Source organism: Lottia gigantea (genome assembly GCF_000327385.1).
Source record: "Lottia gigantea unplaced genomic scaffold LOTGIsca_156, whole genome shotgun sequence".
In the NCBI taxonomy this organism is placed as follows: Eukaryota; Metazoa; Mollusca; class Gastropoda; family Lottiidae; genus Lottia; species Lottia gigantea.
This window is the reverse complement of record NW_008707898.1, coordinates 510,139-524,121: the sequence shown is the minus strand read 5'-3', so window position 1 is coordinate 524,121 and position 13,983 is coordinate 510,139. Positions and strand designations below refer to the sequence as shown.

General features: G+C 33.1%; 4 protein-coding genes across 4 annotated transcripts; 3 read left to right on the top strand and 1 right to left on the bottom strand.

Annotated features, from left to right (window-relative positions):
- Nucleotides 1-4,154: 4,154 nt before the first annotated feature.
- LOTGIDRAFT_141102 (hypothetical protein) lies at nucleotides 4,155-4,835 on the top strand (the record flags this gene model as incomplete). The annotated part of the gene is made up of 2 exons (XM_009050829.1): nucleotides 4,155-4,317; nucleotides 4,480-4,835. Coding segments are annotated over 2 exons (519 nt in total), but the record flags the coding sequence as incomplete, so codon positions are not given.
- Nucleotides 4,836-4,964: 129 nt separating this feature from the next.
- LOTGIDRAFT_225997 (hypothetical protein) lies at nucleotides 4,965-6,807 on the top strand (the record flags this gene model as incomplete). Its single annotated transcript, XM_009050828.1, has 2 exons — nucleotides 4,965-6,175; nucleotides 6,498-6,807. The coding sequence occupies 2 exons, from the start codon at nucleotides 4,965-4,967 to the stop codon at nucleotides 6,664-6,666; spliced, it is 1,380 nt and encodes a 459-aa protein (XP_009049076.1). The 3' UTR covers nucleotides 6,667-6,807.
- Nucleotides 6,808-7,142: 335 nt separating this feature from the next.
- LOTGIDRAFT_225993 (hypothetical protein) lies at nucleotides 7,143-10,637 on the bottom strand. Its single transcript, XM_009050827.1, has 7 exons — nucleotides 10,591-10,637; nucleotides 10,086-10,169; nucleotides 9,586-9,688; nucleotides 9,334-9,449; nucleotides 8,973-9,048; nucleotides 8,326-8,515; nucleotides 7,143-7,928 (listed from the first exon to the last, which is right to left on the bottom strand). The coding sequence occupies exons 2-7, from the start codon at nucleotides 10,155-10,157 to the stop codon at nucleotides 7,820-7,822; spliced, it is 666 nt and encodes a 221-aa protein (XP_009049075.1). The 5' UTR covers nucleotides 10,158-10,169; nucleotides 10,591-10,637; the 3' UTR covers nucleotides 7,143-7,819.
- Nucleotides 10,638-10,867: 230 nt separating this feature from the next.
- On the top strand, nucleotides 10,868-13,354 carry LOTGIDRAFT_238643 (hypothetical protein). The gene is made up of 5 exons (XM_009050826.1): nucleotides 10,868-10,999; nucleotides 11,356-11,455; nucleotides 11,659-11,744; nucleotides 12,008-12,126; nucleotides 12,523-13,354. The coding sequence occupies exons 2-5, from the start codon at nucleotides 11,390-11,392 to the stop codon at nucleotides 12,762-12,764; spliced, it is 513 nt and encodes a 170-aa protein (XP_009049074.1). The 5' UTR covers nucleotides 10,868-10,999; nucleotides 11,356-11,389; the 3' UTR covers nucleotides 12,765-13,354.
- The last annotated feature ends 629 nt before the right edge of the window (nucleotides 13,355-13,983 follow it).

The following is a 13,983-nucleotide window of genomic DNA, read 5'->3' as shown; positions in this document are numbered from 1 at the left end:
ATTTGTCATATTTATTCTCGTGACATCGAGACTAAATTTTCAAGGTCACTCGCGTAAGAATCTAGATTGAGAAAAGTCTAAACTAACCGATAATATTTAAACCCGAGTACACTTTTAAGCCCCGACCTGACAAATTTCCCTCCCTTAAACACTGCATGGCATTCACGATTATCATTTTTCATAAATAATTTGAAGAGGTGTTAAGTGATTTTTATGTGTATCGGGCACATTAATAGCATCGATTTGCACCATTCCAATCAAAGGGACTTACGTAACATAATACTGATAATATATAAATAGGGGTCTTCGCTATGGTGACGTCATCAAAAACAGAGTTTTAGTGGAATTGCAGGAGTCATATATGATATACGTCTGAATGAAAATCAGAATATTGCAAATTGATGCAATATCAGTGTCCCTCCCTTATACACATAAGAGATTTTTTACAATCTCTTTAACAAAACATGATTAACTTTTTTTTTGTGCAATTCCACTGAAGTAAAACTGTGCGTTTGGTAACGTCAACTTCACAAAAATATTATTAGCAGATTCGGCAATAGTGACGTCAAAAAAAGTCTAGTTTAAGTCAAATCCGAAAATATAAAACATAGGTTTGACTGAAAATTGGAATGGTACAAATCGATGCTATCGGTGTCCCTATTTCTAGAAAACCAGTTTATAGTCCTTACAAGTTTCCAATCAAAATTTGAATGGAGAAAATGGCTTACCTTCTTGTGAGTAAGTGTCCAATATTTCCCACTCCTTCCAAAAGTGTCATCGTTGAATCCACTATTTTATAGAAAAATCACAAAATAATCTAAAACCATCCAGAATAATACAGATAGTATCAAATAAATCCCAATCCACAGATATTAGTCAAAGATTTAGCACTGAATATATCGAAATAATTCAAAACCATCCAGAATCCAATACAGAATATATCATAAGTCATAAGTCACTACTAATGAGACCGAAATCCCGCTCAGAAATTCGCACCCTTGGATATGCAAACGATGATTTTAGGTTAAACTCCTCCCACTTTTTGACTGACAATTTGAATTTCAGCCAATAGCAGCCAATATTCTGCATCCACGTGCTCTACATGTCAATTCTTCCCGCCAAAAAATTGTTTTGAGTTTCTGATGGTTTTAAACTGTCACCTTCTCGTCAATTTGGTGAATGTTGATAAATTATTAAAGGAAAAGATCCACCAATATTTCAGAGTGGTTGGTTGAAAGAATTTTGAATAGAGGTACTGGACTTAAAAATCCTTTGTAAAGTCTAAAACCTGTTCAAAAATCTTTGGATCAACGAATAAAGTATATTTCGTTAAGTTACCGAGGGAAAAAATTGCCAAATTCACATGTTTGTGAAGTATATTACACGGAAGGGGACCTTTAATTCTTGACAGAACAAATAACATGATTGCTAGATTCGCGCCAAATATTACCCCCGACCGAAATTTAAAGGGATATAGCGTTACTGTTACACTATAATTCACCATTATTCAAGTTTTAGGCCTAAATCAGGCTACCCTCAAAGAAGATAATTAGAAAATTTACTGAAAAGCTTTGACTTTGTGACTACATAAATGTGACAATAAATTCTGGGACGAAAATAGTGCAAAAGATACAAATATGATTGCAATAGAACAGATTAAACCACAGTAAATTTAAAGATAGTGGATCAAATATGGCCATATTCGGTATACGGTTGGTGAAACGAGATCCTCATTATTAGATCATTTAGGCCTGCCTACATACAAAGTCGTACGACAATTGCGAAAATCGTTTGAAACCTGAAAGAGCTATATACCAATTTCAACATAGGCGTACGGGCCCAAGGCCTATTTGGGGGGTTGGAAAGGGGGGGGGGTTGTCTGCACGAAATTTTTATTCTACGATCGAGACGAGTGGTACGAATAAGGGGCAGAATGACTCAAATATTTTAGAACACATTAATAATATTTATGTTTATTAGTGTAAAGTTATGTTAGTGAACTAAATGTTGGATAATGGTACATCGAGAAAAGGGTGACGTCAAATTTTAAGTTACAATAACATCATCAGGATTCCTTCCCCATTCCCCCACCCCTACTCCACGGCTTTGGTAATTGTGTAGCTTGCCATTCAACAAGAGGCTTCTTACTACAGGCTCAGTGTTAGGCCGTTAGGTTTTCATACAGCCATAGTCAGTTGGCTTAACTAAATACTAAGGAAAGTCTCTGTGGTAGACACTGGTTGCTACGTTAGCGAAATTGGAACAATGTTAAAAATAATGATTTGAGTATTACTGTATTATCTTTTCAAAGCAAAAGACCGACATTTTAGGCCCAGACTTCAATTGAGGGCTCTGTGCCCCTTTTTCAAATTCTGGGTTACGCCCGTTTTCGTATAGATTTCCCCCTGTCAATCAATTTTCCCCCTGTTGAGGGTGATAATAAACTACTTAATAATTAAATCATATCATGTGATTGTCAAAATTGGTAAAATAACCCTACACGAAATACAAAATTGTTTCGAATTATTCATTCGTCGTCATTCCAAAATTTGTGCACGGCCTTTGACAGAATTGAGTCTCGTTTTATGTCTTTCTGACCCAATTCGAACATTGCTAAGCCTCGCAAATTTCCCGTAAACTCTGAATAATATTCTGATATAGGTTATTTATATGTCGTATGGTGTATGTCTTTAATGGTCCTCCGTACAAAAAGTAAGGGAGACAGCAACTTTGTGATTTGATATTTAGAATGAGGACTAGTGTGAGATAGTATCGTATGAATTTTAAAAAGTTTTGTTGATCTCTAAGCCTCGCAAATTGTCCGTAAACTCTGAGTAATATACTCATATAGGCCACATATAAATCGATTTGTGTATGTCTTTAATTAGTGTGAGATAGTATGATATGAATTGAAATAAGTTCCTATTAAGGCTAAGACTCGCAAATTTCCCATAAACTCTGAGTATTATTTTACATAGGCCATGCATGTCTTTATTGGGCCTCCGTACAAAAAGCAAGGGAGACAGCAACTTGGTGATTTGATATTTCGAATGAGCACTAGTGTGAGATAGTATGGTATGAATTTCAAAAAGTTTCTATGACGGCTGAGACTCGCAAATTGTCCGTAAACTCTGAGTAATATTCTGATATAGGTTATACATATGTCGATTAGTGCATGTCTTTAATGGGCCTCCGTACAAAAAGTAAGGGAGACGGCACCTTAGTGATTTGATATTTCGAATGAGGACTAGTGTGAGATAGTATGGTATGAATTTTAAAAAGTTTCTTTGACGGCTAAGCCTCGCAAATTGTCCGTAAACTCTGAGTAATATACTCATATAGGCCATATATATGTCGATTAATGTATGTCTTCAATGGGTCTCCGTACAAAAAGTAAGGGAGACAGCAATTTGGTGATTTGATATTTCGAATGAGGACTAGTGTGAGATAGTATGGTATGAATTTCAAAAAGTTCCTATGACGGCTAAGCCTTTTACTTTGCTGTCATTATATTTTAAATGGGCCACAGTACAAAGACTAAGACAGTTAGACATATACGTGTTTGCGAAATTGAAAGAATTCTTATGTGTATTTGTCATAAAAAATTTTAAGTTATTTTAACAATATTTAAGTTATAAATAATTCAGATTCAGATTTCATATCTTGTCGATTTGCCGCGAATGTGTATGCTGAGACGATTCGAAAAGAATCTGTATGCCAGTTGAATGTGAACTCTAAGTTCAGCCCGGTAAATGCTATAACGAATTTATTCGTTTACCGTTTAACAAGAATTATTTCTGTACGATACTGAAACACAGGGCCTAGTCAGCCTTTACCGCTGGTCTATTTTGTCTCTGAAAGAAAGAGTAACCTGAATGTAACCCACTGAACATGATGGAAGCTAGCACTATCTTAATAATCATGTATTTGTGACGAACGGCAACAAAATCGTGCAACTTCTAAAGTTTATTACCGTTTTTATCGTACCCCTGTGTCCGGTACTAGACTTCTGGTCATGTGACAAAATGGACGACATCGCGTAGCAACTGAAAAACTATAATCGATTTGTAAACAATTCTGGTTGATTTTTCGCCTAGTAAACCACAGGTTTCCTTCAGACCTCTTCTAAATTTACGAATAAAGACGAAATAAACATGAGTTCGAGCGGAGAAGAAGAAGAGGTAGGCCCTTCAGTCGATTCTAATGACAAAGAAGAGAGAATAGCAGCAAGACGATTACGAATTCAGAGAAGAATTGAAGCAGCAAAGAGAGACCCAAATGATCCAGGGGACAATAAAGAAATCAAAGAGGAGCTCAGTAAAAGTCGTAAACAAATAGAAGAAAGTCGTCTTAGATTAACAAAGTTACGCAAAGATGGTTTTGAACTGGTTACCAACATCAGAGTTGCAGGAGATTCCAGGGAATCAAATCGCAGAGGGGAGGAAGATGAAGCCAAACGATTGAGGCGAGAAAGGTTAGAACAAGAGGCTAAATCTGGTGCAGAGAGGTTTGAGGAAATAACAAAGAAATGGGAGTCTGCTCTTCAGAAAGAAGTGCCACAATCATTACATGAAATGTTGATGCAGCAGAAAACGTCTTGTGATGCTATGATTGATGAGAAAAATAAACTTATCAATGATTTCCAACTAGAATTGAAAAACAAAGATGATTTATATGTTAAAGATTTGAAGAAAATGGCTGAGGATGTTGATTTGATGATAGAAAGAATGAATGAACAAATTAAAAATCTGAAAAAGGCTCAAAGAGAGGAGTTGGAACAAGATGAACGAGCTTTTGTTGCTGAAAGAAATGAGCTATTAGAACAACAAAAAAAGAAGTGGGAAGAGAGAATGACTTATCGACGTGATAAGGAAATAGAATACATGAAGAATCGAGAGAAGCGTGTAGAAGAATATGAACAAATGTTACAACATTTAAGAGTTCAAGATGCTGAAGAATATAACATGGTGAAGATTAGACTGGAAACTGATGTTCAAATATTAGAACAACAGTTACAACAGATGAGAGCTACATATCAACTCAATCAAGAAAAACTAGAATATAATTTCCAAGTTTTAAAGAAACGAGACGAAGAAAATGCTATCACTAAAGCCCAGCAGAAAAGAAAAATAACCAGAATGCAGGATGTTTTAAATAGTTTAAGAATCAAGTTAACAAAACAAGAGAAACAATATCGTGATGAAAATACACAGCTTACTGAAGACTATAAAAGAATTGCTGAACAGTTCCGTGATTTACAGAAAAAATCTAAACATTTCATGGCAACTGATGCTAAGAAATTTGCTGATGTTTGGTGTATGAATGAAGAAGAATGTAAAGAAATGTTAAATTCTGTTTTACAATGTGATGAAGTTATACATCAACAACAGTTAGGTCTGAATTGGGAGACTCCTGATATATCATTCACAGAAAATGTTGGTCCTCTTCAGTTAACAGAAGAACATAAGAGTGGTGTTTCTGCTACCCAGGTATTACATGAAATAATGTCACAAACTGGTAGTCAAGCTGTTGAAGAAGCACCAGATGATGAAAATGAAGAGAAACCAAAAGCTAACATTTTCTCCAAAATCTCAGCCCATACAGTCAAATCAGTGTTAGAATTACTTTGTGATGAATCTGGATTTTTAGTTGAGAAAAAGTTACAGAAATTATTGGCACCATTAGAACAGGATGAACAGTCCTTGATGAAATTAGATGCCATATTTACAGCTCTGGGTGTAGAATCAGAGGAAGATATCCATAAATTGACAACTTATTTCATGCATCTGGTAGAGCGATTGGAGAAAGATGAAGAGAATATAAAAGATGAAGGAACAGAAAAAGAATTGGAGGAAGGATCAACACAAGGTAAAGAGGATGTGGATGCAGAAATTGAACATTTAACATCACAAGAAGAAGATAAAAGAGAACAGGCATCTAAAGAATCTATTCAACTCATCCATCCTAATGAAGTAATGAAAGCATTGAGAGCATTTGTAGATGATCATCGTAAACCAACTAAAGAAAAAGGTCACAAGTCTCAGTTCCGTATAGCAGAATTAGAATATAGAGATCCATCAGAAGACTCTGAATATTGGGCTAAATACACTGGTACATTAAATGGAGTAAAAGAACGAGTCTGGGATGGTCTTATTGAAGGTTTAGATAAATACAAGTAAGTAAAAAAAAAATTGTTTATATTCTATTAGCGCCAGATTTGATCATGTTATATGTAAATGGAGGCTTATTTCACAAATTTATCCTACATGCCATCTCGATATATTTGGATTTAAATTGGATGGATTTTAGGACAATAATCTTTTCTTCAAATAGAACAGACTTTTTTCCGTTTAATTTTTAAATGACTTAGCTTAATGATAGATAGGGTCATGCCACTTTGGGACCTATTGAATGATATTAATATATTATCAGTCTGTGTAACGAATGTACTTATTACCTCAAGACTTTTCACCATGTGATATATTTTCTCTTTTCAGTGAAACCTTACAGAGTAGAAGTAATTTAATATTAGAAACAGATGCATTACGACAACAGAATGCTGAATTAAGAATGTTGTTACATCAATATGTGAACTCTAAAGTTAATACTGAACTAGAAATTCCTCCAACTCGTGTCTTACAATTAGAAATGAATCCCCAGTATTAACAATCATGTGAATCTATTTGCCAGCATTATTTATGTCTTATTATTCTGTGATATGTGATTTTAATATTGTTTATTGTCTTGTTAAATTATGTGAATAATATCTAAGAAGTATTTTTATAATATACTTCTATCAAGATTTATAACTGATTGTTTTTATTTTCCAATTCTCGACTGACTACATCCCCATTATGTATTACAACAATTTATTGAGATGCAACGTTGAATGGAACATTTGAAAGCACGATGTTGAGAACTCTCACAAAAAATTTTCAAATTTCAAGATCTGATGACTCAGTTTGATCTGAATCAGCATCCATTGTTGGGCTATTCAATGTAAAATCTTTGTACAGGTCTTAATCAATTCTTGTCCCTGTCCACAAAGTAAGGGTCTTTATATCATTTCAAGATGACTGACACTTGATCAGTGTTCAAAAAAACACTATTATTTGTGGAACTTGGTAAAAACAAACACTTCCTGACAAAACAATATAATTTATTTTTGGGTTACAACTTAAATTTACATTACAAATCAATAATCCCCATTCTTTCCATAAACACCTGTATGAAACCTATGAAAGAAAGATTTTAGTGAACTCTTTGGACACAAAAATAGAAAAAAATGCATTTTGCAAAAAAAAACAAAGGTTCAGTTTACACTTTTGAACTTAAAGAGTTTAATTCTAGCAGAAAGGTTCTTGTCAGCAAATATTCACAGGGAAATATAGGAGGTTAAGATATTTTTAACATCGGGAACACTTACACTGTAGAGTGAACTGTGAGTTATATTTCAATGACCATTTTACAGGGTCAATAACGACTGTATATGTATTTTAAACAAATTCTATTTATTTAACCTGTCCATATACCAATCAAAAATCACTTTTAACTAATGAATTAATTTCTCTATAAACCTTAAACAAAACTATTGTCAAACTTAGCACAATATACAATAAACTTATGAAATTACATTTGTCATTGCTACACAAGATGTTATTTGAATGAGCATCACACAGCAGAAAAAAAAACCAAAATTAACAAAAGAAAATAACACAAGAAGTAAACAATACTGCTAGGATGCAAATCATAAGTTATAATATGTAATTGAAGATTTTAATAGCAGTTACTGAGACTCATCATCAAGGAATTTTAGCGTTCATCGTTTACTATTGGTATGGCTGGTACTTCTCATTGGAAATTTAAAGTTGGCGGCAGCTTGATACTGTAACTGATAAGCTAGAGGATGTATCTTGAAGCCATAGAGTCTGAAAAGCAAAAGGGAATGATCAAATGATATATGCTCGAGCTGTGCCTCACCTGGCTTCAGTATTGTCTCAGTCCATCATTTACATTGCCATGAAAATTCTGTAAGTTACCCAGACAACTCTGATCTTCATAATTTGTTAGGCTTGTGTTAATATAACAGCTAAAGTTATAGTTGTCTAAAATTAAGTGAATTTCTCATAAGATTATACAGCTTACTGATTATGCTGATAAACTGCACAGACAGTAGTTTGATCATGTGGTAATGTGTGCAGCTTCTCTAGCAATTATTAGTATGATAATATATAGACATAGCTTTATAAAGCAACCAGTGATTATTGTTCCATAAAGCTGTCTGTATATTACAGTTTCATTGAATACAATATAAAGTTACCATACCTTGGAACAAACTGATTGGCAGGTCGTTTAGGTCTGTATTCAGGGTGAACCATAAATAACATGTGAGGAAAGCCTGTACCAAAATAAGCCCCATCTGTATGATGATGGCGTGAGGATTTAGGAGTATAAACATCTTGACATTTAGGACAATATAACTTGACCATAGCTTCTCCTGGTACATCAGATAATCCTGAAAATAACAATTATATCTCTCTGTTACAAACTATAACTAATGTATCCAGTGCTTGGTGCTATATCTGTATTATATATATTCTCCAAAGTAAAATACATCCGCTTTTGACATATTTGTTTATATACCGAAGGAAATATTCGTGAAATTGTACCAAATTAAAAATTTTATCTGTGAATATCATCTTAAAACACAAATTTTTTCAATAATCTAAATAAGCCAATTTTTAATGGATGAACAGACAGACAGATGGAAGGACCAACAGACAGGCAGGGTGGAGGAGAGACAGTAATATACATCCACATTTCTATATAAACATCTTTTCATAACACACAAGGTACACATATTTGTAAAACATAGATTCTGTATCATACAAAAAAACTTGAATTTCTGAAAGCATTAACAAAGTCAAAAAGAAACTTTTGTTTAAAAACTAAACACTATCCAATTGACATACCTATAGGTAACATAGCTTGATTTTCACAATAAACTCTGGGGCAGTAACCAAAATCTCCTTGTTGCCACTTTTCAATCTAGAAAAACATCAAGTTGTAATTCACTAATAGTTTTAATGACTTTCTTACAATATTATCATGTCTTCAATCAAGTAATAATTCATTGCTATATACCTACACAGGAAATAAGGGTCAAATATTGACGAAATTGCACCCGAGATGTTTTTTCCCGGACAGTGACCTTACTCTTTTTTTATTTTCCAGCTGTCAAGGATCTTTAAGATACACAGTCTGTTGCACATGGGACCTTGGGAAATGATACTAAATGTGATCTACCGTACGCAATCCATACACAAGACTCACCATTTGTGCAATGCCTCTATTTGTCATGATATATCTGGCATGTATTAAACCATATAACATTTCTGCTGCCTGCTCTATTAAATCTGACTGATTAGGGTTATCTTCTAGATCTTCATCTAAATAATATCAATAAGTTTTTAAAAAATACCCAAAAATATGAACATTTTTTAATTAAAGTGATTTTTCATTTTATCAAACATGGACTCAACATATACAAAAAAAGAAAAAGTTTCTTGTAGAAGGTATCTTTACCTGGTTCTAAATCTAGTATCATATCTAAAGCTTGTCTGTAATGAGGTACTTGTTCTATTAAACCAGTTAAATTGAATTTATCTTGAATATAATCTTCATCCACCTGTAACACATTTACATTGATAATAATTCAAGATTTTTAATACTAAATGGCCTAATACTGAAACTACCAACATTTAACATCTGCATTTCACATATTAAATAAATTTATCTATTGCTCTGTGACCTCAGCCCATGCTTTCATTGAGACTATCCTCATTACACCATAATACCTAGTGTGGATACTCTTCGCTTAAACAAAAACCTTAACACTGGAAGCTTAGACTTCCATTTTTATGGTCCTCATCTCAGTTATAAACATTGACATCATGATATTGGAAGTAGGGTTCAACTGCTGGTAATTACACAGCTACAAGTGTCTTTTCAACTATCATTTCAAGACAAAAATGAAAGCTACTTGTGTACCAGTACACCTTACTAATAGAACAACTTCCACTAACCTCGCAAAAAAATTCATTTCCTCGTAACCCACAAAACCAGGAAATCCATGATACTTCTTCTGAACTACTCATTCTTTATTTTTTCTGAAAAGACGAAAATATTTTAGTAAAATATGTGTAACTTAAAACTTAATAACACCTAATAAAAGGATACATAACTACCGTCTTTGCATTTTCTTAGAAATATCAAGACTTTACTGGTAACTTTTTTTTTGAACAAGAGCCTTAAAATAATCTTTATAGTTTTCAAATGTTGAAATTTGGTTATATAACTATGAGTATTCTGTGTGAATGGGGGTAGCGAAGATATACAATTTGTTTCAAAACAGTTACCAGTTCAGTAGAGTAAATAATTTTGCAAAGGAATAAACATTGTCACTACACAAAGATTAGACTTAAAACTAAATCAACCAAACCCCAGTCATATATTCTCGACATAAGCAAAAATATTTTTATTGTGTGAAATATACAAAAATGGATCTTGGTATAGTTTTGGCATAGTTACATTTTTAGTTTTCTCACAAAACGATTTTCAGTAATGGCTTCTATTGTTATAGATGCGCATGCGTGAAAATCTATATAAATTCGTGTCGGTTTATTCTTGACCTAATTATTTTCTCAATATTTCTCACTAAGTAAAGCGTAATAAAGGAAAATAAAAGTGTTTGTCAGTGAATAACATTAAAAAAATCACAATCAAAAGCGAGTGAGTTCTATTCCCTTGTACTTTGATGGTTGAGAATTAGATCGTTTCATGTTAAAATCTCATTCCGTATTATGTACGCATTTTAAAAACAACGCGGGAAGGAGTGTTTCCGGTGAAAACAAAAGAAAATTACTAAATTTTGATATTCTAACATTTTCCCATGTGTTATCTATTAATTTGTCATAAATGATAACGTCTGATTAATAAGGTGTGTTAATTCATTCGTAGGTCAATATTACCTTCGTGCAATTGATTCAAGGAGTATGCCTTTCTAACTCTAAGCATATTTCCTTGACACCCATCCTTCTTCAGTAAAATTAACATAGACCTATACTGGCTATAGGCTATATCACTAGCCTTACCTTGTTCCAAGTATGTAATCTGGGCACGTAAGCTGTGTGTCTTGGTCCAAGGAGGCCTACCCTAGCAGACCTTAGCCCTGTTTTCGTTCCTTACCACTCAGTGGCCAAATGAAATGATATTAATTAACACTATCAGCATCATTTATATCAAACATTTTGCTCAGGTTTACATTTGATTCTCCAATGTTTTTATGAATTCCAGAAAAATAGATTAATTGAATTGATGAACAGTCAAAATGGCTGAGAGACCAGAAGATTTAAACTTACCCAATGCAGTGGTCACCAGAATTATCAAAGAAGCTGTAAGCCATTAGATTCATTAGTTTAATGTATTGAGTGGTATCAAGATGCTAATACTGTATAATACTTTTTCATGATATCTCAATAAAAAGTTTGTAAATCCTAATGTATAGTAATATAATGAAAATATTTATAATTTGATTTCATAGAGTTATCATATGTATTTAAGTTATTTTATTGTCTAGTTTTTGATTTTATTTTGTAGATTCCTGAGGGTATAAATGTATCTAAAGAAGCCAGATTAGCTATTTCTAAAGCTGCCAGTGTGTTTGTTTTATATGCTACCTCATGGTAATTAGCTCTTACTGTTTCTCTCTGTAACATTATCATCACTTTTGCAGTATTTTAATGTAGCAGACACTATTAACAAGAGGGGTTATAGACTATAGTGCCTGGTTGAAAGATGCAATAGATTTGAGTTGGTTCAAATGAATAGTTGAACCCTCTTTCTGAGCTTGATGACAAAACCTGTGAATATCATGCATGCATTGCATGAACATTTTGTCCAAACACTTTAATAGGATGATAATGAGATGGAATTCTATGATTTTCAGCTCCAATAACTTTGCTCTAAAAGGTAAAAGAAAGACTATAAATGCTACTGATGTGATATCTGCCATGGAAGATATGGAGTTTGAACAGTTTGTTGATCCTTTAAAAGAATGTTTAGATGGTAGGTGTCATTTCTTTAAAAGGTACAAGAAAACTACAAAGCTAGTACATGCACATAGTTATTTTTCATCATGCCCAAGTTCTCTGTTTGAATTGGTTTGATTCCACTCTTAGTACTATTATCACAGGTTGTCATCATACTTTACATCAGTCTTTGAATTATGTTTACCTTATGGGGGCCATGGTGGCTCAGTGAGTAGGATACGTGCTTGCTAACCCACAGGTCAAGGGATCAATCTCAGCATAGGTCTAGATATGTTATACCTCTGGATACTGTTCCAGTCAGTTTCCTCCTGTTAGTGATGCAACTCAAGGGACTGACTGTTAAGTCTATCTGTTTGTGGTTGTTTATTATGTTCTTGGTTATTTTTTTAAGCCAAAGCTTTTTAACTTTCAGTGTTTCGTAATGAACAGAAAGGGAAAAGAGAAGCATCACAACAAAGGAAGAAAGATAGAGAACAAAGTAATAATTCTACACTAGATGGTAGTAATTTAGATTTAACTGTAGAAGATGATGATGAGGAAGAGAAAGTGAATAATAATAGTAAAAATATAGAACCAGAGAAGACTGACTCTGATATAATGATTATTAATGATGAATCAGAATCTAATAGTGAAAAAGATGTGGAAGAAGGTTGAAAATTGCGTCTGGTTTTAATTTTTATTCGTTGAAGGAAATCCTATACCTAGGACTGCTATAAACTTAGTGTTTCCCTCTTTGTTAACAATTTTCATGAATTTATGCAAAAGTTCAAACTATTATGATGAATGGGAAAAAAAAAATGATTTTCAGAATTAGGTAGTGATTTCCACATTGTTAGCAATTTTTATTGTGATAATACACAAAAATAACCCATCAAATAATTATGATCTACAATCAGAAAAGATTGGTATGAGCAGCTGACTGATCTCACAAGTTTTGGTTGTTGATTTAAACCACTGCAATCCTATGTGAACAAAATCAAGTGAACAGATCTTCATATTGTTACTGAATTATTAAAATTGAGTATTGATAAATGGCAACCATATTCTATATTTGTGTAATAAAATGCAAAATTTATAAAAATTCTATTCGATTCAAAACCTTGACTTGGCCAGTGCACTTTATTTTCAGGTAAGATAAGCAGTAATAAAACTTATGCAAACTTAAAATATGTTCTATAACAGTATACTTTAGTTTTGTCATTTGTACCAACTGTAAATATTGAAATAAAAAACATTTCCGTGTCTGGATGTATTACTTATCATAAATACGTGCCTTGTCTATACGCAGTAATTAACTGTAGTCTATTTAGATAAAGAAAAATTAGAGTTTTCTCCCTTTTACCATATCGTTGTCATTTTAATATGTAACAAAAGAAATTTTTTACTTTCCTTCTATATAATTGGCATCGGCTTAAAAGTCTGCAAACGTTTATTCCTGGCTTTGAAATACATTCTAGAATATTTAGAGAAGGTAATTCAGTCAATCAAATTGTAACCGATAATTGGAACTGTCGGTGAGATGAAAGAGAAACTCAGACTCATTAATTACATAGAAATAAAAGGCTGTATATATTTAAGCTGATCAATAATAGACAGTTTATATCCTCTGTTTTAATAATAAATAAGACACTAAAACTCTTATTAACTTATTCTATAGCCAACATTTAGTACACCGAGGTATTTATTTCAACGTTTCGTTATACATATCCAGACAATAATGATAGTCTGTACACACTCGTAAGACCTATCTGCAGAGAGCTCTGATTTACTGTAGATGGATAATATTCGATGATAGAAGTACTTGATTTTCCCCTGAAAGAGCCATTAGCTCTAGCTAGCTAGCGATCTCTCCCATGCTTGATTTAGAGACCAT